The sequence below is a fragment of the Lissotriton helveticus genome, chromosome 4_1, assembly GCF_964261635.1.
Source record: "Lissotriton helveticus chromosome 4_1, aLisHel1.1, whole genome shotgun sequence".
Classification (NCBI taxonomy): domain Eukaryota; kingdom Metazoa; phylum Chordata; class Amphibia; order Caudata; family Salamandridae; genus Lissotriton; species Lissotriton helveticus.
In genome coordinates this window covers 907,861,590-907,887,156 of record NC_136063.1, presented here as the reverse complement: position 1 = coordinate 907,887,156, position 25,567 = coordinate 907,861,590, and the positions used below count along the sequence as shown (strand labels likewise).

The 25,567-nt window shown below is 44.1% G+C and overlaps 2 protein-coding genes across 2 annotated transcripts in view; both read right to left on the bottom strand.

The window, feature by feature from the left end:
- Positions 1–12,903, bottom strand: part of LOC144828088 (maestro heat-like repeat-containing protein family member 1) — a 57,756-nt gene extending 44,853 nt beyond the window's left edge. The window contains exons 1-5 of the mRNA XM_078686216.1: positions 12,801–12,903; positions 12,627–12,688; positions 10,705–10,824; positions 8,237–8,344; positions 6,310–6,430 (exon numbers count right to left, since the gene is read on the bottom strand). Of these exons, the coding sequence (XP_078542342.1) occupies positions 6,310–6,430; positions 8,237–8,344; positions 10,705–10,824; positions 12,627–12,688; positions 12,801–12,903 (514 nt within the window). The remainder of the gene's footprint in view (positions 1–6,309; positions 6,431–8,236; positions 8,345–10,704; positions 10,825–12,626; positions 12,689–12,800) is intronic.
- Positions 12,904–13,251: 348 nt separating this feature from the next.
- LOC144827371 (uncharacterized) lies at positions 13,252–25,005 on the bottom strand. Its single transcript, XM_078685709.1, has 4 exons — positions 22,532–25,005; positions 15,462–15,554; positions 13,865–13,943; positions 13,252–13,447 (listed from the first exon to the last, which is right to left on the bottom strand). The coding sequence occupies exons 1-4, from the start codon at positions 22,550–22,552 to the stop codon at positions 13,278–13,280; spliced, it is 363 nt and encodes a 120-aa protein (XP_078541835.1). The 5' UTR covers positions 22,553–25,005; the 3' UTR covers positions 13,252–13,277.
- Positions 25,006–25,567: the final 562 nt, after the last annotated feature.

Here is a 25,567-nt window from a genome sequence, read left to right as displayed (position 1 = left end):
GTTGCAGGGCCTTGAGTTCTAACTCTTTTAGTTTGAATTCATGAGCCATTCTCCGCTCTTCCTTCTCCTGTTCTAACCTCCTCCCCTCCCTCTTTTCTTCCAACTCCATTTTTGCTATTTCCCACCTTAACAGTCTATCCTCTCTCCTGTCAGCTAACTCGGTTTCTGACAACCCTCTCGATGACACACTGCTGCCCTCCCGTGAGGTTGCCTTGGGGCTGATTGACATCTCACCCACCCCCGGGGAACATTCTGCAGTCCTATCAATGACAGTACCTCTGTCCGATTCCTCCTCTTCCACCATTCCCTCCTCATTGCGCGCTTCCACCCAAGCCCTCAAACTGGTCTGGAGTTCCCCCTTCTTGGCACCACGCTTAAAGAACACTCCCAATTGTTGACAGAAATCTTTTAGCTGGGCCAATGAATAAGTGTCCAGTTTTTCCAGTGCAAATTCCATTTTGCAAAAGGGCAACACAAGGTTAAGCACACAAAAAGAATAGAGTGGCAAGGGCAACCTGAAGCTACCTCCACCCCACCACCAGGAACAAATTTGGAAAAACAAAAGTAAAAATTAAGAGGGCTGCTAGGAGAAAACTCCAGGTGTAGGCTAGTGGATTACACTAAATTACTACAGAGTAGTTGCAACCACAGTCAAGATCCCACCGCTAGACACCAACTTGTTGGAACCTAAATATGTCAGGTCACCTAGGGTAGCCTGGCCTAGGGTAAGGCAATATCAACAGAGGCACATGTGTAAAGGTTGCAAACCACCCAGCAGTAATCTAATGAAATATCACTCAAAAATGACACTACACCAATGTTTGTGTAAAAATACGAGCTTGTTTTATAAAAATATTTTATCTACTCTTCAGTCATTTTACATCTCAATATACTGTACAAATTGGTCAGAAGATTCCAGTTGACATATAACCTCAGTAGAATTTAGTTCAAAAGAAGTTGGTCTTCTACAGTGTTAGGTTTCTCACCCCAGTGGAGGCTCTCTAATTATATCACCAGAACGTCCACAACATTGACACTTCCTCCACTTCAGTTTAACACATTAGAAATGTCCAGGTCTTAGAACCCTGGAAGGTTACCTCCCCTTGACAGAGCAACACCCTCCTCGCAAGAGATCAGTAACCCCAAGATGACAGTTTCAAGTTTCAAATGGAATGTTTCTATAGCTCAATTATCACTTGCACATAGGTAAATAAAATGAGGTCACCGTTTCTTCTTCCCCTCCCCCTCTGTAAAAGAATCTCACACTTCAGCATTCAAGTTTATAACTTTCCGCAATTGCAGGACACTCCCCCAGCACTGTGGAGATTTTTCATAAACGCCTCCCTCTGAGCTTGTTAAACGTAGGCTTGTCTCCGGCTCTCCCGGGCCCTTCCTGACTCAACACGGAGATCCCCAGGAAATAGCGGTTAATGAGGGAGGGTTCTGTCAGGTGATTCCAATAAAGGGCTCAAGAGAACTCCTCCTCCGCTTCTCGTGTGATCCCCTCAGTCAAGCTGTTCTCCTCCCTTAAGCCTCCACCTTACTTGATAATGGAGCGGAGGGTGGCGCTGACTCGGTTCCCCTCAGCTCTCCTGCCTCCGCTACTATTCCGCTCACGAAGCACGCCCTAGACGCCTGGGCTCGCAGGGGGCGGCGTCTGGGCTGAAGCAATCGGGGTTTCCGGCTCCCGGGCAAGACGCACTACTCACTGTCAGGATGCGAGGCAGCGCAGGCACGGGTGATTAGTGTTCCCGCTTGGCGCCGCCTCACTTGCTTGCTCGCCTGCCCTGACACCGCTTCTGAGCCTGCGCTCTCTCTCCTCACCCTGCCGCACTATTGGAACTGCACAGAGTCGAACGCTCACTTCCTCCTGTGCTCAATGCCGCACAAGCTCCGCTGTCACTCGCCTCTCTACTGCAGCTTCCTGGAGGCGCAGGGCACCACACCTCGCTCCAATCCGCTTCCACCAAAACGCTGGTAGGTGAAGTTTACCAGGGGAATGTAGGGAGAAGGTCCCCAGCAGGAGCTAGGACAACGGGGGAAAGAGGGGCCAAGGGCTCAAGGGGGGGGGGGTCTTCCGCCACAGCCGGGCCAATTTCACAGAAGAAGAAGGCGGTTGGGAGGGTTTGATCAGGGGCCAGAGGGGAACGTCTCCCTGAAGTGGTTGTTGTTGGACTTTGGCCCTTAGGGCAGGTTCACCCCTAGACTTTTTGCTTGAAATGGTGACCTGGAGATGGTGATTTTTGGATTCTGTGCACTTTCACTGTGTCCCAGTGGAAAGTGCGTGCGCACTCTGAGTGCATGTGCTGAGCTAGGCCTGCCCGCCCATAGGAATGCATGGGGAATGTATGTGTCCCTGGTAGTTCCTGATGCGTGGGGTGTACAGGCTTGAGTCTGGTATGTGTGAACTCATGTGAGTGAATGCTGCGCAACGGTGTATGCAGCATGTATGTGTCTAGTAGGGAAGCGCCATTTCTAGACATGGCTGTACGTGTGCTGTGAGGGTGCTGGCGTGTGATTGGCTGGAGCTGGCTGGCATGGCAGGCTCCAGGAAGTCTGGATGGGTCTGCCCGGTGGTGAGTGGGAGATCTGCATGAGTAATGTGTGGGAGGAGTGTACCTGTGTCCTGGATGGGCTGGGTTTTCCCCACACAATGCTGGCTCCGCCCCCCTGTGGTTTGTCTAATGACCCAAGCCCTGCCAGTGAATAGAGAGGGTGGTTGAGGTAAACAGAGTACTCAAGAACCAGCTGCGACTGGTTCCGCCCCCACTCTACACCCTTGAACAAAGGAATGCACTGTATAAAAATGGGGCTGTGTCCCCACAGAGGTTGTTCTGCTTTTTGGATCCTGCCAGAGGGGGCTGTTGCTGCTGCTGGGGCCAGGAGGACCGCCACTTGGGGTGTCTCCCTGCCTGGAGACCCAGTGTGCTGGCTCTGGCCCAGCCTTGCCCCCCCTGCCTGCCTCCAGACCCTGCTGGAGCCTTGTCCTGTCCTCCAGTGCTGGGGAGCACTGAGGACTCCTGGCCTGCAGCCTGAGAGCGCTGCTCCCTGCCCTTCAGCGCTGGGAGCGCTGAAATCGCCTGCCTAGCGCTTGGAAAGCGCTTGATTTTGCCCCTAGCGCTGTGAGCGCTGTATTTGGTCCTGGAGGCGCTTGGGAGCGCCTGCCCTTCGTTACTAGCGCTGCCAGCGCTGGGTGTGCACAGCCGGTGCCCACCCGGCATCCGATCGCCCCGTGTGGCGAGTTGGCGGCGCGGGTGCCACCCCGCTCATTGCCGCGGTGTTATTGTCCGGTTTTATTGATCTACGAGGGAGCCCACTCCTCGGATCATCTGGGAAGCCGCCTGCCTGCCTAGAAGCGAGCCGCCGCGCTGCCCGCGGCGACCCGGAAGTGGTGAGGCGGCCGACCAATCACAGTGCGGCCCCGGAGAGGCCGACCGGAAGTCCCGCCCCGCTGCCGCGACCCGGAAGTCAGGCAGGCCGGGGGCAAGACGAGAAGCAGCCTGCCGAGGAGAGCCCCGGGACCAGCGGGAGAGACCCGCCGTCGCTGGAGAGCCCAGCGCGAACCCGGTGAGTGCAGGTGCCTGCAGAGGAGGGGGGGGAGCGTCGGGACACATTGCCGGTGTCCGCCCCGCCCCCTCTCTGTAGCGCGACCTCGCGCCTGTAGTCAGTAAGAGCCAGAGAGGCTCTGGGGGCATTTTCTATTGGCGAGCCTTGCGAGGCTCGATTGCCAGCCCCGCGTCCCGAGCCTAAGAGAGGCTCCAACGAGAGAGAGCACCTCAGCGCTCCTGTTGAGTCACGAGGGGCCCCGGGGGCACCAGTTGAGTTAGAGCCCAGCGAGGCTCTTGGCAAACTTCATCCCTTTGGGTCCCCAGAGAGGGGGACCCCACAGCCCAGCGAGGCTGCACCTTTTTGTTGCTGGAGCCCTGAGAGGCTCAGCAGCCCCCCCCTTACTGGTCAGAGAGCCTAAGAGAGGCTCACCAGTGCCACAGTGGTGGTTCTTGAGCCCAGAGAGGCTCCAACTTTGCCCTAACTTTCCCTGCACCAGTTGCCCAGCACTTTGTGGGCAACTGCTACGTTTAGGCCCCTGACATTGGGACACAGGGACAGTCACAGGTGGTGACTTGTGAGATTGGCGCAATTGATATTGTTTTTACACCTCTGAATGAATGTCATGCATTGCATCATGTGTATGTTCTTACACCCCTACAGGTATTGTGATACATAGGTGGTTGTTTTCTCCCTAGTACAGGTGGTGCTAGTGAGATCCTGGTTACCAGTAATTACTGGTTGTGCGCTCTATTGTTATATTGTGTGCTATTTTGTGCTAAAGTAATTTTACTTTCTGAAAGTGCTACTTCTGATTCCTGACAGTGGTCCAGGTGGCCCTGTCTTGTACATATCCCCTGTAAATTCTGCCCGTGCCTCTGGCACATTGTAAAGTGTGTGTTTTATCTAATGTGTTTTGGTGTAATACAAAGGCTATTTTTATATAACCTTGTGTGGAGTTTCCTTTGTGGTGGGCCTTTGGTTGTTGTTGCTGGGGTGCGTGCGCAAATACTTAACTTACATCGCCTCCAAGTTTAGCCTTGCTGCTCGCGCCACGTTACCTAGAGGGTGAGTAGGGGTTATCTTGGCGTGTAACTCCCTTGCCCTGACTTGGGTGTGGTGGTCTCTGACTGACTTTGGCGAAAGCCTTGGCCAGCCAGAGATCCCATTTCCAACAGTTGTCTATCACACGGACAAACTAACTGCTTCCAGTGCGTCCTCCTCCTCACACCACTGCCTCTCTCCTCCAACTCCCTGTTCTACACAAAATGGCTCCCTGACCCTTGCCCTTTTATAGCCAAACCACACAGGGTCCAGTAGGGTCCAGAAAGTTCTGGAAGGCCTAATGTTAACCTATGGGGCAGTCTAGGATGTGGCAGTTGGGGACAGTTGGTGGCCACCATTTTGTGAAACTCAGTACATCCCTGACAGGAAAGGCACCTAAACTGAGGTGACTGTTTATGAGGGAAAAAGAGCACCTATCCCCCCAGGCCAACACCATAACAATCTAGTGGACACAAAAATAAATAAAGGCATGAGGGGCAAAAAGGGGACAAAATAAATAATAAATTGGAGGGACTACGCAAAAAGTCAGACAGGTCTAACAGGTACCATACCCAGCAGGGCATGATCAACATACTAGACAGAAGTAACATCATGGAGAGCAAGAATACTCCAAGGTTTGAAGAGGAGCATTAGAGCCCTGAGTAGCCTCATGGTGTGTGGAAACCGGGGACAGTTAGTACATTGCATTTAGGGGGTAGGAGCATTAACCAGACTAAGAGCTGAAACAAACAGGAAAGTCACTTTATGTCTGGCAAACTACAAAAAGTATATAGGGATTATTTAAAAGCCCTTTGTGCCACCTGTGCATCACTTTTTGAGACACACCAGCAGTGCAACCTGCTGCTCCATATTTCCAAGGACAGATAAAGCCACCCTGCGTGGCTTTTAATGCCCTTGTAAACATGGCCCCTTTACACGCAACACTTTGTGTGGAACAGTTGTGCCATGGGTTTTGCTGTGAGATTTCCTGCGCAACACCCAAGGCTTCTGCCGCATTTCCAGATGTACAAGAAATAGTACACCTGGAAATCTGTAAGAATGCTACACCTCCCCAGGGGGAGGTATAGGGAGGTGCAACAAGAACACATATTTTTATTTCTCCTCGTTGTTTACCTCTTTCTACGCGTACTGCATACTGCAGCACATTTAGGAAGAGGAAATTACCTATTGTGATTGTTTTTGTGCACAAAGGTATGCCTAACTGCATAAAAACAAAGATATGCCTTACTGCACAAAAACAATCATCCCTGTGACGCTGCCACCCTTGCACCATGGTACAAGGGTGCCTTCATAGGTGCATGGCAGCTAATTATGCACCAGCACTGGGAGAGCAAAGGGATCGATTATATCATTGTAGATATGAAGCATCCCGGTGCTGCGGAATTAACGCAGCGTGGCACAGCCAAATGGCTTGAGGCACAGCAATTAGTTAATTCCTTATGAATAAGGCTCACAGCGAGCAGCAACATCAGCACAGACACATCTATCTCTAAAAGGAGAGCAATAAATGTTATTTGAAATATTGACACCCACATTCTATAGTAACTCAACCATCACATCCTGAGCTAATGGACTGGTTCTTCAACTCATGCCTGATCATGACAAAGTAAGAGGGGATCTGGGGAGTGGAGGAGGAAGCATTAACCACCTTCAATGGTAGATTCCACTGTGTCAATGAGTAGGATGCTTAAGACTCACCACATTCATGAAAGTTGATGCTTGCTTTCTTATCTACAACAAGTAGCATCTGGCACAGTGCTGGCACAGATGAAGTATAGTCATCTTTCAGCATGTAGCTCAAAATCTCTTTCCAAAATCCCTGCAAGAAAGAGCAGCGAATGTGTTATTAGTATCATTAGCATTTAATAAGGCTGCATTCCCACAGATAAACAGTCATAGCCGGTGGGAGGGTTTCTGGTGGGTCTTCTGGAGATGGGGCTACATTTGAATTATCCCCTTCCTGATACCATTCCTTGCTGATGGGGTCCAAGACAGATTGCTGGTATTGCACTGATGTAGCACCAACCCTGTTCAATGATACAATCCGTGATTCTATATCCGAGCAATTATTTGCAGAGAATGAGTGCAACATTTATTCTCCAAAAACCCTGTGAGTGAGCTGCTTTGTAAATGATCTCATTATCTGCTGTTAGCCTCATAACAATCACAAAACAGAACTATCTTTATAAATGTGCCAGAGTGTGCAAAGCTATGGCTGGGAATGAACGACCCTGTTGATATGAAATATTGGTGCTTGATGTATCAAGTAGCAAATAGGAGATGCAGATTGAGTAGCTATGTTTTGCAATGTGACTGATGTGCCATTCAATCTCGTTTCAAAGTGGCTATTTAGACTAATTTGGAAAACCTGCCTCATTAAAAAAAATGAGGTAGGATTCAACAATCTTCTATGAATGCCGGAAATGCTGGGAATGAGGACTGCATGGGACAGCCGACCTCTATCCCTGCAGCAGAGGAAACAGACTTTACATCGCGTCTCAAACCACGCTGTGCCTTAACAACTTGGTCCAAACCACTAATAATAATAATAATAATGAGAATTATAAAGCATATAGCTGCGTCAGCTGCGTGTCCCAGCACTGGGGTATCAGTCCTATTATACAGAGTAAGAATATGAATTTCCCTAATCTAAGTTAGCGTGAAAAAACATGTTTTTAAATTCTTGCGATATCGTATTTTAGATTTTTCTTGCCTAAGCCAAAGTGGTAGGGAGTTCCACATCTTGCCTGCCAAGTAGTTGAAGGAATGGCCTCCAATGTGAGCATTTTTTATTCTGGGGATAGATGCAAGAGAGGTATCAGCTGATCTCAGATTTCTTTTAGGAAGATAAGGTGTGATCAGAGGTGAAGATATTTAGGGCCTTTATGATTGAGAATCTTGTGACAATAGCACATGGCTTTGAAATATACCCAATGCCTTAACGGAAGCCAGAGCAGCATTGGTAGAGCTGGGGCTGATGGTGAGTGTCTAGGCAGATGAAAAAGCAGCCAAGCTGCCATATTCTGCACCCACTGTCGTCTTCTTCATCATGTCTGTGACACTCCGCGATACAGAACAATGCAACATGATTAAAGACTGGACCACTGTCTTTCTGGCAGCTTCTGGCAGGAAGACAAGATGTTTTTAAGGTATTTAAGATCCCAACACATTGCCCTGCAAGACTCGTAGTTGCTGTACGTGCCCTAATGTGTCTTTTCAATGCATTCCTTTATCAAGCAAGCCAATACAACCACTTCCCTGAAGGAAAGCGTGGTTGGACTAATGTTGTACTTTAAGTCCAACTCTTTCCCTACAGTTACACAGACTGGAGTTGGAATAGTAAATACTATTCCAAAGTCCAGTGCTTTCCCGAAGGCAAATCATGGTAACGACTTGGGTGAAAAAGGAATGCATTTTAAACATGCATTCATGGTTCAGATCACTATGTGCATATTTCCCACATACAAACATGCAGCAGAGAGAGCTTTACTAAAACATGCTATTATGTGAGTTAGAGGATAATGAAGATAACCTGGGAATTGAGGAGTCTTTGGACATTCTGCAATTTATATTTTGTACACTTCTAGTTTATTGACCCACCTTATTTCACATCCTTCTCACTTACCTCGTCAGTATTTTTATGGCGTAATGCAATTTTATTGAGGAGATGAAAGATTTGGATGTGGATGGTCTCTTCTTCAACATCAGATTCAGGATCCATGTGACTAATGCCCTGTGAAAATGTGGAAAAGCAAGAGAAGTAAAGTAACATATATTTTCACATCATTTTCACTGTGTTTTCTCTCCTCATGGAGGGTCAAGAGATTTGAGAGTGAAAACATCACAATTTTCAAATCAAGATTGTAAGCACAGAGAGAACCTCTTGGCTTAAATTCAAATGTGAAATTAAAACCACTAGCCGCAAACATGTAAATAAAAATGTATAAACGAGGTTATGCACCCATGCTCCGCTCTACAGAGAATAAAAGTATATGGTCATTTGGCGGAGAAGTGTATAGCATTCATATACAGTGAAAATACCAGTGGACTCACTTATAATATGTAAGGTTCTGATGCACTGGGCACTACATCTGACACATTGCACCTCTGGCACCACAAGGTAGTCTCTCTTGCTCACTACAAAGATTGTGATGCCCCATGAGGCCTCCCCTTGCTGCTTGATGGGGAAGTATGTGCTACATTATGGTACTTCTTACACTCAATAAGACAAAACCGGGAACTGCATTTTTTGGAGGCAGTGCTGATATGAAATACTGATTTGAAGTATGTTTGTGCTACTTTGTGTAGGATTTGGCAGTTTGCCCTGTTAGGCATTTCAACGATAAAGCGGGGTATGTAACAGGAAGGAGCCCACTAGATAATGTATTATCAGTGAAAAACACAGCTTATCAGTGCATTCGCTGAATGCCCATGTGCCTTGCCCAATCACCCAAGAAATTTCCCAGTTAGCCCCGGCAAAGTCTAAGGGCCAGTTGTCTCACATAGGCTGGATTGTGTGGTAGGCCTATATACTGCATGGGAGCACTGCTGTTGAGACGTGTATGGAGCGAGTCCCATTCTCACAGTGTCTGAGCATCTTATTTCTTTGCACTCATGCCAGTCAACATGTGCATCTGGTTACTAAAATGGGATCTAGGTATTCAAGCACCATTGTTACAATGCGATGCAACATAAGGACAGGCATCTGAATTGTTCCTGGCATGATGCCTCTGGCCTGTGGTAAAAAAAACTATGGACAGTGTCTGGCTCATCTATTAGTTGAGCTTAATGGGAACCCAAGAGTAAGACTAAGCATGGACTGCAGACACTCTGGATTATGGTCAGGGCCCAAGGAGATGGATACCAGACGTCATCAGTGGTGCCCAATCCCCACACATATTACTGAGCATGGACTTGAGTTGTGCATCTTGGTACAACTACTCTGTAACATGGATGCATTGGCCAAGCTTGAGGAAGTCCTACCTGGTTCACAGTGATCAAGAAGGTCATGGCACCTCTGCTGTTATGGAGGAATTGGTGAGACCATAAACCACTGTGGCCTATTCTCCCAGAGACACTGACAAAGCCAAGAATACTGCAGTTTTCAGACACCATGCCACCTGCCATTGCCCATGCTGCCACATATCACCTGCAGCCCCACAAGCACCAGTGAAGAGCACTGATCCAACACCCATTCCTGGCCCCTAGTCAGATGACAGGTGTGTCCTCCAGCTACTAGAGATAGGATCAAAGTGTAAGTGCCCAAATGACTTGAGATGGTCCAAGAAAAGAGAAGAAACAGAAGAAGTGCCCAATACAAAATCATGCATGAGGCCTGTGGAAGAGGAGGGCAATGAAGGAGAAAGAGAATAACTAAAGGATATTATCAGACCACTTTCTGAAACTCATTGTTCACAACAGTGGACGATTTTGCACAACATAAGAGCAGGATAAAAGTTATAAAATTGCCAGAAGTGCCACAGTACGAATCAAACCAGCTGCAATAGTTGAACTTCGGGACAACGACTCCACTTGCATTTGACATCACTAACTCAGACCCCACATTAGTAAGGGTACACTAGGTTAAACTTTTCACTATAATAGAAAAACCATAGATTGGGTGTACTGGAAGAATGACTCTTGAAGTGAAAGCTATAAGTAAATTCACTTGAGTGGTTTGGTTCACATCATGGGCACCCTGGAAGAACAAGACATGACGAAAAGGCATGTACAGTGTTGGCACTGATGGGCAGCTGCTGAATTTCAGGTGCAAATGTAAGCAGACAAATGGATAAGGGACACCCATAAAAGTGACGGAGGGAGAAAGACGCACTGGAGTGGAAGTAGGGAACATCAAGCTCAAATGAAGAACATAGAATGTCAAGGTGAGACTATGGGAACTAACGAGAGGGACATGAGGTCTATATTCCACCACCAGGGGCAAATATGTGACACTGCCAATGTATATTATATGGCAAAGTAACTACATTGGGGCACAAGGGGGCTAAAAGGTCCACTTATTTCTTGCGTGCTGACTACTGTTGCTGTTCAATAACACATTCACCTACCCAAATATGTACATCTGCCACATACCTGCTCTTTGATAAGGAGGCTGGTTTTTTTAAGCACATAATCCATCACAGCTTTTCCGTTCACATCATAAAAACCTTTGGCTGTTAAACTGGACATCAAACTTAAAGTGGCAAGAATAACCTGCAATTGAGAAAAAAGGTAAGCATGGTTAGTGAGAAACCCTTTTGGTGTACGAATAGGAGAAAATCACACATTCCAGTGAGAAAGTAGCAAGGGAGTGTGAGAAAACCATGCATTCTCTCCTTCCTTTTGTCCACAGAGTAGACAGATATACATTTTTATGTGCGGAAAGCCAGTACCTGGATACAACCTTTTAAAGTATGTTGCAAAAAGGGCTATTATGACACTCTGAGAATGAAACTAGAGTCAATTTAATTAAACTGTTTTTACAGAGTGTCTGACTGAAGTGTGATTGAGGGAATATTCAAATATTCCAGGTGGGCTACACCTTCTATAGGTGCCTGAGATTTGATAATAGATTTTAAAAAAAATTGCAAAATATGCCTAGGTAGATTACAACCAACAAAAAAGCTCTCAGGACCTGATATTGATTACAAAAATGCAAATGAGAATTCAATAGGCTGTGGATTCCACTGCTGAGGGAATTTAAAAAAAAATAGAGTCGTCTGTGGGAAGAATAATGGCCGCTGTCTAACTCCACCTGTAAGATTGAGCAGACATCCCAACACGGACAGCAGATAACAAATGGGTTGCAGTACTTAGAGTTCATTGTCCCACACCTTGTTGTTTGGTTGATCCATATCACTTTCAAGAAGTAGTTTTGGCTCAAGACCGTAAATAGTCACAGTCTCCTGTATCCAGTATTGAGTTAAAATTCACATCCCTAACATGGTTCTGTACGCTGTATATTTGCACAATCTGGCCACAATGGCTTCAACTGCCAAAGAATACATCCATGCTTGATTTCTGTGATTCTAACATTCCTAGCAGAGTCCTGTCTCTGATGTTCCTGGTTTAATCTGAAAAATATCTAAGGATAACTTGGTTTATATCGTGCCCTGAGGTTAAAAATGACAAACCCAATACACCTCTCAAAGAGAATCCAATAGAGACAAAGTTATGGCAATACAGCCTTTTGTTCGTTATCAAAAGAAAACAGCTTTGTTGATTTTCCTTTGTGCCTATGTCCTGTGCTTGCTAACATGCTAAACATGGTGATTCTGATAATGAGTTACTTGCTTTCTCCATGGCACTGAAGTCAGGCACATTGTGGACATACATGGCATCAAGAAAGTCACATATATTCCAATTTCTCCATAAAATACATCTTTTATATCACAATCAGACTTTTCAGACGTGCACATTGAATATTATCCTGTATTATCGATCCACGTTTGGTGAGATTTCGCTGGGACATAGCCCAAATATTATTCTTGGTAGAGACATTTGAAATACCTTACACCACGGTTGTTAAAGATTTGAGGAGATATTAACATTCTGAACTTCAAAACCCCTTATTTGATCATCAACATTCTCCTCCTCAGTGAGGGGTATTACAGATCAACTCAATGTGAAATACAGACCAAATATGTTAACAGCATACACAAACTTTCTTTTAACACACATTTAATAAACAATTAGGGATCAGCAACCTCTGGGATTGGGTCTGAAAATAATGCATTGACACAGACAAGGGCAGGAAAACTGGGATATGTCCACTTGGACAGGGAGACAATGGAACACAAGACACACTGAACTGACAGAAATGGCTGGAGGTTGCATGACCCAACACCTCCACTGAAGACTTGCCTTGGAGAAAGTCAACAGATTGTGGTGTGCAAACCACAGCTCTGAGTCCATGTAAGTAGGACTACTGCACTATGCAAAAACTGCATAACTTAATTAGATGGAGTTGCTAATTATGAAAGTGCTTTAACACACGTATAATAGCTTGATGGTACCTTGCGATTGTCATCCTCAAGCACGTGACGGACAGCATCCAGATAAAAGGCACCTTCTGAATCTATTAAATAAAGCCATACGCCAAATGTTAATAACACATAGATATTGACTTTGTCTAGTAAGATCAAGATTAATACATAAGTAGTGAAGTTTCCACTATCAACTGTGATTACCACCCTGAGGGTCCTGTCTTTCAGTTTTGGTTTGTGAGTCTGTGGCTGTGAGCCCCATGGGGCTATCAATGCCTTCCTGTTTCGCCGTGCATGTCTGTGTCATCATGTACCACTGAGCGTGTCTGTGTCGACCTGCTCCATATTTTATTTCCATTTTTGTTCCTGTCCAGTGTCTATGTCAGGATCGGTTTTCACAGTGTCCCTTTCCCATTAATGGCTCACAATGGGAACAATTAACCGAAAAGAAAACAGTGGCATTCCTTTATTTCTTCACCATGATTCACATAATTGAAGTTGATGTAAGCAAGACTGTATTCGTAAATTGCAGTGCTCTACCAGGAAAAGTTGGCAGTTAATGTAGCTGAAGAATATAAAATTGAAGTATTTTGCTTATAGCTGCACCATGTTGGACAAGTAAGGGAGTAAGTTTGGAATACAACTTAGGGCTCCGGATTCTATGACAAGCATGTTATCCCTTTAACTATTTTCCCTGCCTAAATCACACACTGCCACCCACCCACTGACAGTCTTACCGGTTTCCGAAAGGAGTTTGCAGAGCAGCTGTAATGTTGTTACACGGGACTCTGCACCTATCTGCATCAAGCTACTTTCGAAATATTTATGGACCTCACTAGAGTGAGAATGGGCTGCAAGAGTAAAGTGAAAAGAAAAAATAGACATAATTGAAAAATAACACAACATAAACTTATGCAAGAAGGAACTCAACGCCGGGGAGCAGCCCATCAAGGCCATTCTTCAACGCATGTCCAGGAGGTATGTTATTAATGGTCTTCAACATTTAATTATGATCTTACGAGCACATGGTACTCATGTGACTACTATAGCTGTATATAGTAAACTGGGCACCATATTCCAGTAGCAAGCCAACCAATGTACTGGGTGGGAAGATAAATACTGAAGCAATAGTATCTTTTAAGACAATCAAGTTACGTGCAGGGCAGTGTACAGAAATTAATGTTACAGAGGACCTGATCCCTAGTAAAGGCCAATATATACTTGCAGTATCACAAATATATACATACATACATTTATGACCAACTCACCCAGTGACAGGATAATAGCCGTGGACAACTTGAGTGGCTCTTCTGTTTCATCGGAAACCCCACTTGAGGGTGTGCAGATCTGCCAATAACAAAGCCATAATAAATAATAATGGAAGCTAGGCTATCTGAAAGCCAATCCCATACATCAAGACAGCAAATAACTTCCAGTGGGGGAATGATTGCATAGGAGTTTGTCAGGACTTGTGGGGCCATGATCCATACAACGCTACAGTAAAATTAATTGTGTGGAATACAGCATATTCAGGGTGCCCGATATTGGTGGAAGTGCAAATTCTTAGATACCACTCTAAGATGGATTCCTTAGTTTCCTATGGTTTTAGGATAGTTTGTAGACTCAGAAGTCTGGCGAGATTGCAGAAGGTAGTGGTACTTAATGCTTTTAACAAAGCTGGCACTAGTGGCGGCTATTCAACGTAATCAAGACGAAGGCTGTTGTCACACTTCATCTTGGTTTATCTCTGGGGACGGTAAAGCTGTTCCCCTTTTGCGTCCTACGGTGTCTGGCCAGCATAGTGGGTTGCATGCTTTTCAGAGCAGGCCTTTTTTGCTTCACTTTTTGCCCATTTTGCGTCCCAGGTCTCTAGTCAGCAGAGTGGGGAGCGAGTGTTTCTGTCAGTGGCTTCATTAGGGCCTTTTTCTGTTCTCGACGCCACTTGCTGTTTCTGCTGTACCACTTCATTTTTTTTTTCTTTACCGGCATTCAGTTCTCGCACTTTGGCCCTCGTCAGAGATGCTTGTCTTTTGTTTCCCATTCATTCCAGATTCCACGTGCCAGCATTGCTATTTGGAATTTCATGCTTATGGCCGTCAAGTTGTGCACCTGTTTTCAGAGGGCCTTCTTATATGTGGACTGGGGTCTTGAATGCTTCAAGTTTGGATTGTAAGGATATTCCAGAAATGTTGTGTATTTGGATTATTTGAACTAAATTGTGGGGTAGTTTCTGCACATATTGACTTTAGGAACCTTAGTGGGATAAATACTGAATTTCCTTGATTGATGGCATTAATCAAATGCATATGATATAGCCTTATTATTATTAAATATATAGATTTAAGATTGGGTGTACTGTTGTTGGGAATGTCATGAAAAGTCCAGTATATGTTATATAGTAAAGTCTACCTGGACAATTGAACCTCCGAGATAAGCTTTGTTAGTATTATGTATCTGTTGTAAACCATTGTTATTGGGTACAGCTTTTTTCTTTCAGGTCTCCATCCTTGGTGTTACCCCTGGGTCCCTTCCCTTTCCCTGTCACTCTGTTCCTCTGTTACCTATTATCAGAGCCAGAGCTGCCGGGAGGCAGACTTATAGGTGGTTCTTGCAGAGGAGCTCTCAACACTGGCAGATTTATATCCATTGTCTTCTTTCTTAGCATCCTAGAAGCAAATTGGTTCATATAGGAATTTTATGGATTATAATTTAATATTTTATGCAAGAGAGTTCCCAAATGCCCTTTAAAAACACTCCTACTATAAATTGGATTAAGGAGAAACTTTATTTGTTACAATATGTTACACAGGAAATGCCTGTCGCCTCCCACTGATATGCTTTATTTGTCCTCATGTATATACTTACCAGGTGATGCAGGACGGCAAGCACGGTTGGCACAGTTCCATTCAGCGCTCTGCAACCCTTACTAACAGCTGCCTTGATGCATAACTCAAGGGTCTGCAAGGAGATAAGAAAATTGAGATGAGGCCAAAGGGCAGTTTGTGCAAATGATGATGGTCAGTGGTGAATTACAAACTTCAAAGTGTAAATTCTGTCTGAATGCAAGAGTGGGTTGGTGTGCGAATGAGCTCTCTTGTGTACTAATTCTAAATACATATGACCACAAGTAGATTTTGACAGATGACCGTGCTTATGTCAAATTTTTTCTTTCCTGGTTGTTCTGTTTTCTTGACTCACAGTGCCTTAAGATCTTTCAGATCCACGTAGTGATTTCTGTAGAGGTTATCTGTTGGAGTCAGATGTTGGATTTTAGTCCATCAAGGAACCAGAAGAGAACATGTTCAGCATTTAACAGGGGCATGCCCTAACACATTTAGCCTAGACTCACTTGTCATCGTTGGGCCCTGTATTCTTAGCCACTGTTGATGATGGCCCTTGCCTTGGTTGTCCTAGTTCTCTTGGTGGTTCTAGTTCTCTTGGCTGTCTGATACTCCTTCTTCTTATGGCACTGTCTAGATCCTCTTGGCCATCTTAGTCCTTTCCTTCCTGGCCTTGGTCTTCCTGCTCCTGGTCTTCCTGCTGGTCTTGGTCTTAATGGTACCCATCAGTTTTGTTGATCTCTCTTTCCTTTTCATATCATCATACAGCCTTTGCTTTTCCTGTCCCTAGTTCTCCTGATGCGTGTCCCGTTGTGATTCCCTTGATGGTTGTGTCCTCTTGGTGGACCTGGTAATCCTAGTGCTCCTGGACTTCCTGGTTGCCCTAGTCCCTCTACTCCTCTTGGTCATTCTCCTCTTCCTGGTCTTCCACCTATAGGTTTTCCTCTTCATGCTCCTGGTTTACCAGGTCTTCCTTTTAATAGTTCTCTTAATCTTCGTATTGATTTTCATGTTCTCCTTTTCTAGGTCTCTTCCTCCTGATCATCCTCTTATTCTTCTTTCCTCTCTGTCAACTCATATTTTCCTCAAAATCATCCTCCTGGTCTTTATCTACATATTCTTGGTCCTGGTCTTCTAGGTATTGGCCATTGGCCATAAGTAGCCCTTATCCTCCTGAGATCCTACTCCTGTTAAAAGGATTATCTTTACCATGGTGCTTATTGCTGTGTCCCTCCTAGTTGTTCTTCTGGTGCTCTTGCCCTGGTGTTCTTCAATCTTTTCATTCTTCGGGTCCCAGTCCTGCTGGTCCTCATGATCTTCATTGTCCTTATGTTCATGGTCCAGCTAATCTTGGTCATCCTCTTCCTGGTCCTCTGGATCCTCTGGTGCTGTTACTCCTAGCAATCCTGGTGTTGGCCCTCAGGTTTTTCATGGTGGTCATGGCGGTGGCTGCTGTTCTGGACCTCCTAGCCTGTGCTTTCTCTTCATGGTCTTCTTCCTCTTACTGGTCTCCATCCTCCTGGTTTTCCTCATTATTCTCCCAGTCCTCTTAGAAATCCTTTTCCTATTCTTCCTGGTCTTGATCCTCTTGGTTTTCCTAGTTCTTGGACATGGTATTGGTCCCCTGTTGGTTCAAGTTTTCCAAATCCTTCTGGTGGTCCTGGAGTTTCTAAGCTTCTTGGCTGTCCTGGACCCTCACCTCCCCTTCTACTCATCCTCATGCCCATCTTCCTCCTCCTCATTCTGTGTAGGGTCTTCACAGTGGTGTAGGTTCTCCGTGTTGACCTGCCCATCTTCTTCCTTCTTGTTCTGGTGATCCTGGTCCTCCTGATGACCCTCCCTTTCCACTTGCACATCCTTCTTCTCCATTCCATTCCATTCCAAAGTAGCTTTATTCGAAGTATACTCATAAAAGCACAAAACAAACAACATTTAGATACAGTTAAAAATGCCTTGGCTGGATAGTTAAAAATGTTTGATAAAACGTAGATCTCAGAGCAAATGGACAAGATAAAAGTTACATTAATTCAATTTTCTTTGCATTATGAAATACATTACAGCAGACAAAAACAATTTAAAATAATCAATTACATTCAGTGGCCAGGCAAGGGAAGTTAAAATTAATGCTCACCAAAGAATTACCCAGATTTAGGTTTCAGCCTTATAGCCCACGCCCATCCTAGGTATTTGGCTACCGCTATTGTGATAAATGGTAAAGTGCTGGTGCGCATAAGCCTTTCCGCTTTGGCGCTCCTAAGTGTGCAAAGTAGTTTGCACACTGGAGCCAGCCAAACTCGCCTAGGCAGTGCATAGGCGGGACAGGCAAATAGCAGGTGGGCAACTGTTTCGCTATGACTCCCACAGGCAGGACAGATGTTAACACTTGTGGGAGTCCACCTGGACATAAGGGACTTTAAAGGTAAGGAGTCTGCCCTGAGTTGGAAGTAAAGCTTCCTATCTCTCGGCCTGGTGATATTATCCCAATAGGATTCTAATCTGGGTGTGAGTTTTGTTTCTAAGAAGATTCCCACCATAGAAGATGAGTCAGAGTTACTCCAAGCATTAAAAGCAGCCCACTCCCAATACTTCTCTTTTAGGATGTTTAGAGGGAAAAGAAGCCTCTAATGGGTTCTCCCATAGCATTCTCATTCCCAGGCCAATCAGGCTATTCCTAACACCTCTTAACCAACCGATTTTATGGAAGGCATCAGATTTTATTACATCCAGAAAACCTGAGGCATATGATGAGACTTCATGTGTTGTTATATAAAATCGGACGCAACTTGGCGACATCAATAATAGCTTTTCTACCCAAATCATATCTAAGTGGCTTAAGAGGGGTGCTTTTTGAGAAATTGGTAATGCTACGGAGGAACTTATTTTCAGAAAGAGTTAAAGGTGCTGCTTTCTCAAACCCCCATAATTCGGCACCATAAAGAGCGGGGCTAACAGCTTAGATTCATAAACTTGGAGGACTGGTCTAATTGTTTTTTCTTAGAGACCTTTTATGCTCCAGACTTAAAGCTCCCATAACTTGTCGATGTTTCAGGGATGCTAAATCTATATGGCAGTCCCACTTAAGTTTCTTCTCTAACTGTATACCCAAATAGGTAAAAGCCCTGACCAGTTCAAGTGGTTGTTTATTCATAAAAACCCTCCCCTTAAAACTTCGATGCGGATTAAAAGCCATGAATTTCGCTTTTGACACATTAACTTCCAGGCCTCGAGCAGCACAAAAATCTTCAAAAATTGATATAGCTCATTGGAGGCCATTAGGAGTCTTGGAATTAATGTGTCATCTGCAAACATTAAAATCGGAATTTTTACACCTGCTAGAGAAGGGGCATCTGTATTCACTGGCAACAAACGGTACACTATTCCATTAATATACAAAGAGAATAACGTTGGTGCCATGGCACTGCTTTGCCGTACCCCTCGTTCAACCGGAAACTGGGTGGTGACCCTACCCTGCCCTCCCCAGCGGATTCTAGCATGATTGCCCTCGTGCAGCCTCATTACGAAGGTTAGGATCTCGTCCGAAAGGCCTAATTCCCTCAATGTCACCCATAACCGGGAACGGGGGACAAGGTCAAAAGCTGAACGTAGATCGACAAAGGCAGCATAAAGGCTGCCCTTGCCCAATGTAACAGTCTTCCACTATAAAAGAATAAAATGAATGACTTGATCAATTGTGCTAGTGTATTTAAGGAAACCCTCTTAGAAAGGGGGCAATATACTATTCTCTTCAATCCAATCTAAGATTTTGTTTAGGATCAACCTCCCAACTACCTTCTGAATTGTATCCGTCACGCTGATCTGTAGTTCCCCGGTTGAGTTTTATATCCTTTTTTATATACTGGAATTATCATGGCCCCTTTCCAGGAAACCGAGATCGGGCCACCCTGGGCCGTTGCATTTGCCAACAAGATGTATCTACCCCATCGTATTTTGTCGTAGAGGAACACATCTGCAGGGACACCATCGGGTCCTGGCGCTCTACCTCCAGCAACTGCACTAAGAGCTGCTAAAACTTCTTTGTCATTAAAAGCCTCATCAGTATAAAAAACATAACTAACTTCTTCCATTTGATCATCTAATGGGTTACGCCCATATTGGGACCTAAAGTAATTAACCCATCCTTCATGAGAGACATGAATTAGGGGCTGATCAGGTTGACCCCCTCTGCCTCACTTAATGATATTCCAAACTAATTTGGTATTATTCTGCAAACTAGCTTCTTTTAGGTCCTGCCATCTAAGCTCATCCCATAGGCACTTGGCTTTATGGATAGCATTTTTGTATTCATATCTTGCAGTAGTGGAGAAGTGTGGCTCAGGGGTTAGAGGCAGTTGACCCGGAAGCTGAGATCGGCCCTGGACCAGGGTTCAATTCCCCGCCTCGGCGGGTCTTGGGCTAAAAATTCCACGGACTCGATAATTCTTGCCCCGGTGCCTCCTCGACTCACGGGTTCACACTCTGCGACTCTGGGCAATAGCTTGCTTAATCTCCACAACGGCCCCTCGCGGCGGGATGCCTGACTTTCACCTTGTGGATACCCTGATATCTCACAGGGGAATACCAGGACGGGTTCCCTAAGCAAGCGCCGGGAAACCCACTGCGGGTAGCTGTGCGCTATATAAGCTCAACTACATTTACACATTTACGGACTGTACCCATTTCCCCAACCCTGATAGCATTGCCAAGGGCAATTCTTGCTTGCCTACATTCATTGTTATACCACCAAAAGGGTTTGGAGTCAGCTAGTTTTTGGCTTCTATGGCGCTTAATAAAGTGGCTACTTGTACTTCTTCTCCTCTTTGGCCTCCTGGTTCTGGTCCTTCTGGTCTACTTCATTCTACTTATTCTCCTGGTTTTACTGATCCTCCTCTTTGTCTTGGGCATGCTGGGCCTTATATCCTTGGGGTCTTAGTCATCCTGGTCGACTGTGGTTTTTGGCTGCCTGATCCTCCAGGTTTTTGCCATGGTCCTCCTGCTATTGCTTTCTCTTCATTATCTTGGAAATCCAGTTCCGTGTGTTCCTAATCCTGCTAAATGATCTTGGTCCTCCTCCTCCTCCTCCATTCAGTTGTACTGAACTTTTTGGAGAGTCTTGTTCCCTTGTCCGCCTCCTCTGTTTGACCTCCCTTTCACCCTCCTGTTTCTCCCTGTTCATCCTACAGGTCCTCTAGTTATCTGCCTGCTTCTCCAAGTGATCCACACTCCACTCATGTAGTCTCATCCAAAGTCAGCAAAATACACCCTCAAGCCAAAGGGCACACTTAGATGTAGCATGGGTGGATGAACACTATTGGAAATACATTTTCCCCTTGTTTGCTGTTAGATAGTAAAATACAGACATAATTGGGGTGCTCCTCTAAAACCTGGATCCATGTACGCGCCGCTACATCTGTTTCACTATTAACAGTTGTGGACCAGGATTGCTCAATGTCCCTCTTGCACCCCTGCACACTGTGAACCATGGGAGTACAGAGGAGCCTAAACGGATAGTGTTGCTTATGAAAATCAAAGGCAACGTGGAGGCAGGAGCTGCAACACAGAAGATGGGTGACGACTAAAAGCAGTTTTAGGAACACATTTAGCTACACAGATGCTAATGAGGAGAATGATCACCTGCAATGAAGGCTTGTAAGACTCATTGGGGGAACAACCTCAAATTATGTATATGGTCAATATGCCATACAACAAAATTCGGTCATGTTTTTATGTTTGTAGCTGGTATTCAAATTTTTATTACAAGTGGAGACTGTCAAAAGAAGGACTTGTAAGGAAATTTGAACATCCTGTCCTTTTAACTGTAAGTGCTCAGACCTAGCAGAAACTGTTCCACTTAGAGCCTCAACATTAATCTACAATTCTCAAGCCTTAAAAACAATAGTTCTGTGGAAATGAAAATTGGCAGATTGGAGACGTAATGATTCTAATATTGTGTCCACCAAGGTCTACGTCACTCTTGCTTTTTCAGCTAATACAGTTTGCACGTCTCTAACTACGGACTCTTTCCATTGCTTATATTTGTTTTTATAGCAACTAAAAGTAGTATTCTATAATTCCAACACATTATTGATTACCAACATGATACATTTCCAGTGCTCCTCTTAAGACTTCACTGTTTTACCTGTATGTTCGGTCACCAGGAGTGCAATACAAAGTCATGGGGTTCCTTAGTGAAGGTCATTTGTAAATGTACTTGTATTTCACAGGGTGTAAGCGGCCTCTCAGACTAGAGAAAATGCAATGGCACACTGTTTGTTATAAGAGGTCACTAGGGCTTTAGTAAGCCCAATTACAGCTTGGGACCTATGTCAGGGCTCTAGTGACTGAAGATCTGCTGTTTTGTTAGGATTAACGCATCAAGATGGAGCGTCAGTATGCTCAATTTCACTTCCATAACCAATTTTACTTACCCAGTATCACAACAACAGGTGAAGCAAATTTCAGCACTGTTGATGTTTATTTAAAATCTAGCACAATTGCTTCGGTCCACATTTCTCCTTTATTAATCCCGATTTCATATGTAACAAATACAAATGTGCATTTTGCTTCTCTGGCTGCCTTCATGGATTGTGTACTAATCACAATTGAGCTGGTTCAGTATTTTGGAATTAATGTTGGAAAACTATATTCCCTGTAATCCCTTCATCTTCCAAAACAATACACCAGCTCAAAACTGAAATAATTACCAGGCGTGAATGTGTCAAATAGTGGGGAATTACTGTCCGAATAGGTGTGGTGGTTCTATTTCTCAGGGTTACCTAAGGGGCAAACTTGGAATCATACATTTTTCCCACATCCCAAAATTTCTGATACCCACAACATTGGTACTGTTGGGAGCGGAATGCCAATATGTTGCCCCAATGTACACATGATGGAGGCCTGAACCATCTCACAACTCCACCTGTGGTGTAACTAACTCACCAATGGAATCCTGTAGTTCTGTATGTACCCTCATTTCTCAATAATGTAGTGTTTCATTGCAGCTAATCTCTCATTATGAGATACAGTGTTCATTATGAGTGGATCATTTGGGATTGGTTGAAGTGTCAAGCATGGACAGCAAATAAAGGTCACACTCACCGTGAGCAAACGAAATGCCATAGCAGCAGGCAGCTGGGGCTGGAGCCTTTCAACTTCATTGACCAACCAAGGAAGCTCCTTATCTAGTTGCTCCTCTGGCAGAATGGAGGCCAAATGTCCCAGAGTGGTGATGACCTGCCCCCAGACCTGTTAAAATAAATTACACCAGGTTTTCAGTTCCACACACTAGACATTAACTACTAAGAAAAGATGAGCCACATGTGGAAGTAGAGGGTTCCCTGGAGAGGCAGCTGCACTTGACATCTGTTCACTAGGAAGTGATTCTGTCATGCAAAGGAAGTGGTTTCTGTCACTGGCAGAATATTCCAATAGACAAAACTGATTCTCTAAAATAGAAATGTTATCCATGAATTTGTTTTGCTCTTGTCTTATTTGGATGAGGGTTCCCCACCCACTCTCTCTATTTTCTCCCTCTCCCCAGCTCTTTTAAAAAAATATATTTCCTCTGCCTCCTATTCATGGACAGGTTGTAGTAGACATAGAAAATACACTACTGCAGCTGCGATTTTATTAAATTGCCCTAGAATCTAATTCTGTCACTTTCTTTTTCAAAAATACGTATTACACTTACTGTTCCCTAATACTTAAGTATTATAGCATGGTTTAGCTTTGATTTTGTTTTATATATCTGACCTGATAGGAATTTGATACTTGGTCGGGTACAATAAAGGTTTTTACACATTTTATTCAGCTACATAAATAGAGATCACAAGTCTGGGTCAAGAGAATGAATTTCATATTTTTTTGTATTTCATCAAATGAAGTATATATGCAAAGGCAGAGGAAGGGGCAGTCAATGTGTATGCATCAGTTATCTCACAAAACGTAACAGCTCTAAACCTTCATCCACTGCACTCTGTTCTTTCCCCACTTTACCAACTCACCTCCTGGAGACTGGGGATGGTTTCAAGAAGAAATACCTTACAGGTTGAGTAGGCTTCAAAGAAAAGTGTGACTAGAGGAGTGTCTACACTGGAAGCAAACTGGCCTGATAACATCTCAATGACTGCACAAAAATAAAAAAAATTACAGTTAAGTTCAAAGGCTTAAGTGTTGCATTAATCTACACATGTACCACCTCGTCTGGTAGTGCATAGGACATACTGAGCAAAAACAGTGCAATGCGTCTGCTGATAGGAAATGAGTTTTAGCAGGTATTAGACTCAATTCACATAGGTATTCTCTGACTCTCATAGATACTGTAATGGTATCCATTTCGATCATGCATCCTATTGCACTTTTGAAGCATTCTAGACAATATATGGTAATAATTCCAAATTACTGCAACTCATTGTATTGAACTAAAATGAAGGAAAGGCAGAATATGTTTCACCAGAGTACTTTTTGCATTCAATTAGCAACAAAGCAATTTAGTCTGTACAGTTTTGTTGTTTATGAAATAAGAGTGGAGAAATCAGATTTTGCACAAGTTATTACTGTATGACGATATTTGCCCTCTTGGCAAAATAAAAAAAAGTATGTAAAAATATAAAAGATGATGCATCCGAGCATTCCTTATCAGTAATTTTGTGAATCATTTTATGTGGTTACAAAGAAGTGCTGGTTCAGATATCACCAGAGTAAAAAGTGGTGTAATGATTTTGCACTCTTCTGCTAATCAGACAGGAAGACACTACACTGGTTTTAATCTCACATCTAAATAAACACTGATTCATTCAATTTCCTATATTAAGCATAGCAAAACGTGTGAAATCACATTGCCCCTTTTTCTGTCCTAATATTGAAAATGTTTAGTTGGGAGCAAATCTTGCTTCCTGCATTCTTTATTTTTCAAGAGGCAAAAATGGTAAAAATATATTTACTCCATGATTTGCACCAGTCTAAATCTTTACTTAACACGGTGACTAGTTTGCAATTTTGCGAGCTCTAGGTTGCAACAAGATGTCTGTGCCATTGAAGTGAACAATTACCTCTGGGAAATGATGTACAATTTCTACAGGTTTTAATGCTCCACTTCCTAGGGAGGTAAGTTCACAACATAAGGCCTGATTCAGGCTGTGGCAGATGGGTATCCCGTCACAAACGTGATGGGATAGCCCGTCCCTCTTATTACACATACAATAGGATACAACTTGTCCACCGAACTATGCAGACCATTGTTGCAGTTGAGTTCTGATTTGTGCCACAAATGAAAGTTTAATGCAGATAAGTAATCAGTTGTTGAAAACAATGGAATGAATAGGGACTGGTATTCTCTGCACCAATCAGACATAAGAAATTGCATCTCTTTGCATGAAGGGTGCTCTCAGGAAATGTTACAAAAGTGAATTTAATAAAGGTGTCCTCTCCCAACACTCTCCCAACCATCAAACCAAACCCGACCGCTCCACCAGCGCAGGTGCACACCAAGGCTAAACCAATATTTCTGGTTGATTGTAGAAGCAGTCTTCATTACAGGAAAGAGCGTTCTGAGAATCACATCTAGATATGGTTCCATTTCCGGTCCTGTAAGAGAAAATAGGACAAACAATTAATTAAACTAAACACTAATACTAACTTAAGATGATGAGTGTGCTGCAAAGTTGGTGTTGGTCATGAAACATATTGTAAAAAAATCTTGATGCATGGCTTTGTATATTTTCCACCCAGCAGAACATAAAACGTAATGCAATAAGCGGAAAAGAACGTTTCACATTGTCTTTTCCCAGGATTCACTCGCACCTTTTTATGACGGTGATGAAGGAGTTCGGCATTATAGCAGAGTTGCTGCATTTGCAGAAATTCTAAATCCTTGTACAAATAAAGGCTTAATAGTTAAGTAGCTGGTTGGTGTAGAGCTGTTTCAGTGTTTAACAGTTTTTCCTCAAGAGACATAATGAAACAAAACCTGTAAGGGACATCTGGTACTGGTATGTGGTGCTAAAATGTGAATCTAAAATGTGAAATTACTAAATTTCAACAAATCTAAAACAATATGTATCATTTGAACATAATAACCAAAATAGCAGCAATACATTTGCATCTTTCAAAAGTGGCTGTCAGTGGACCTGTATT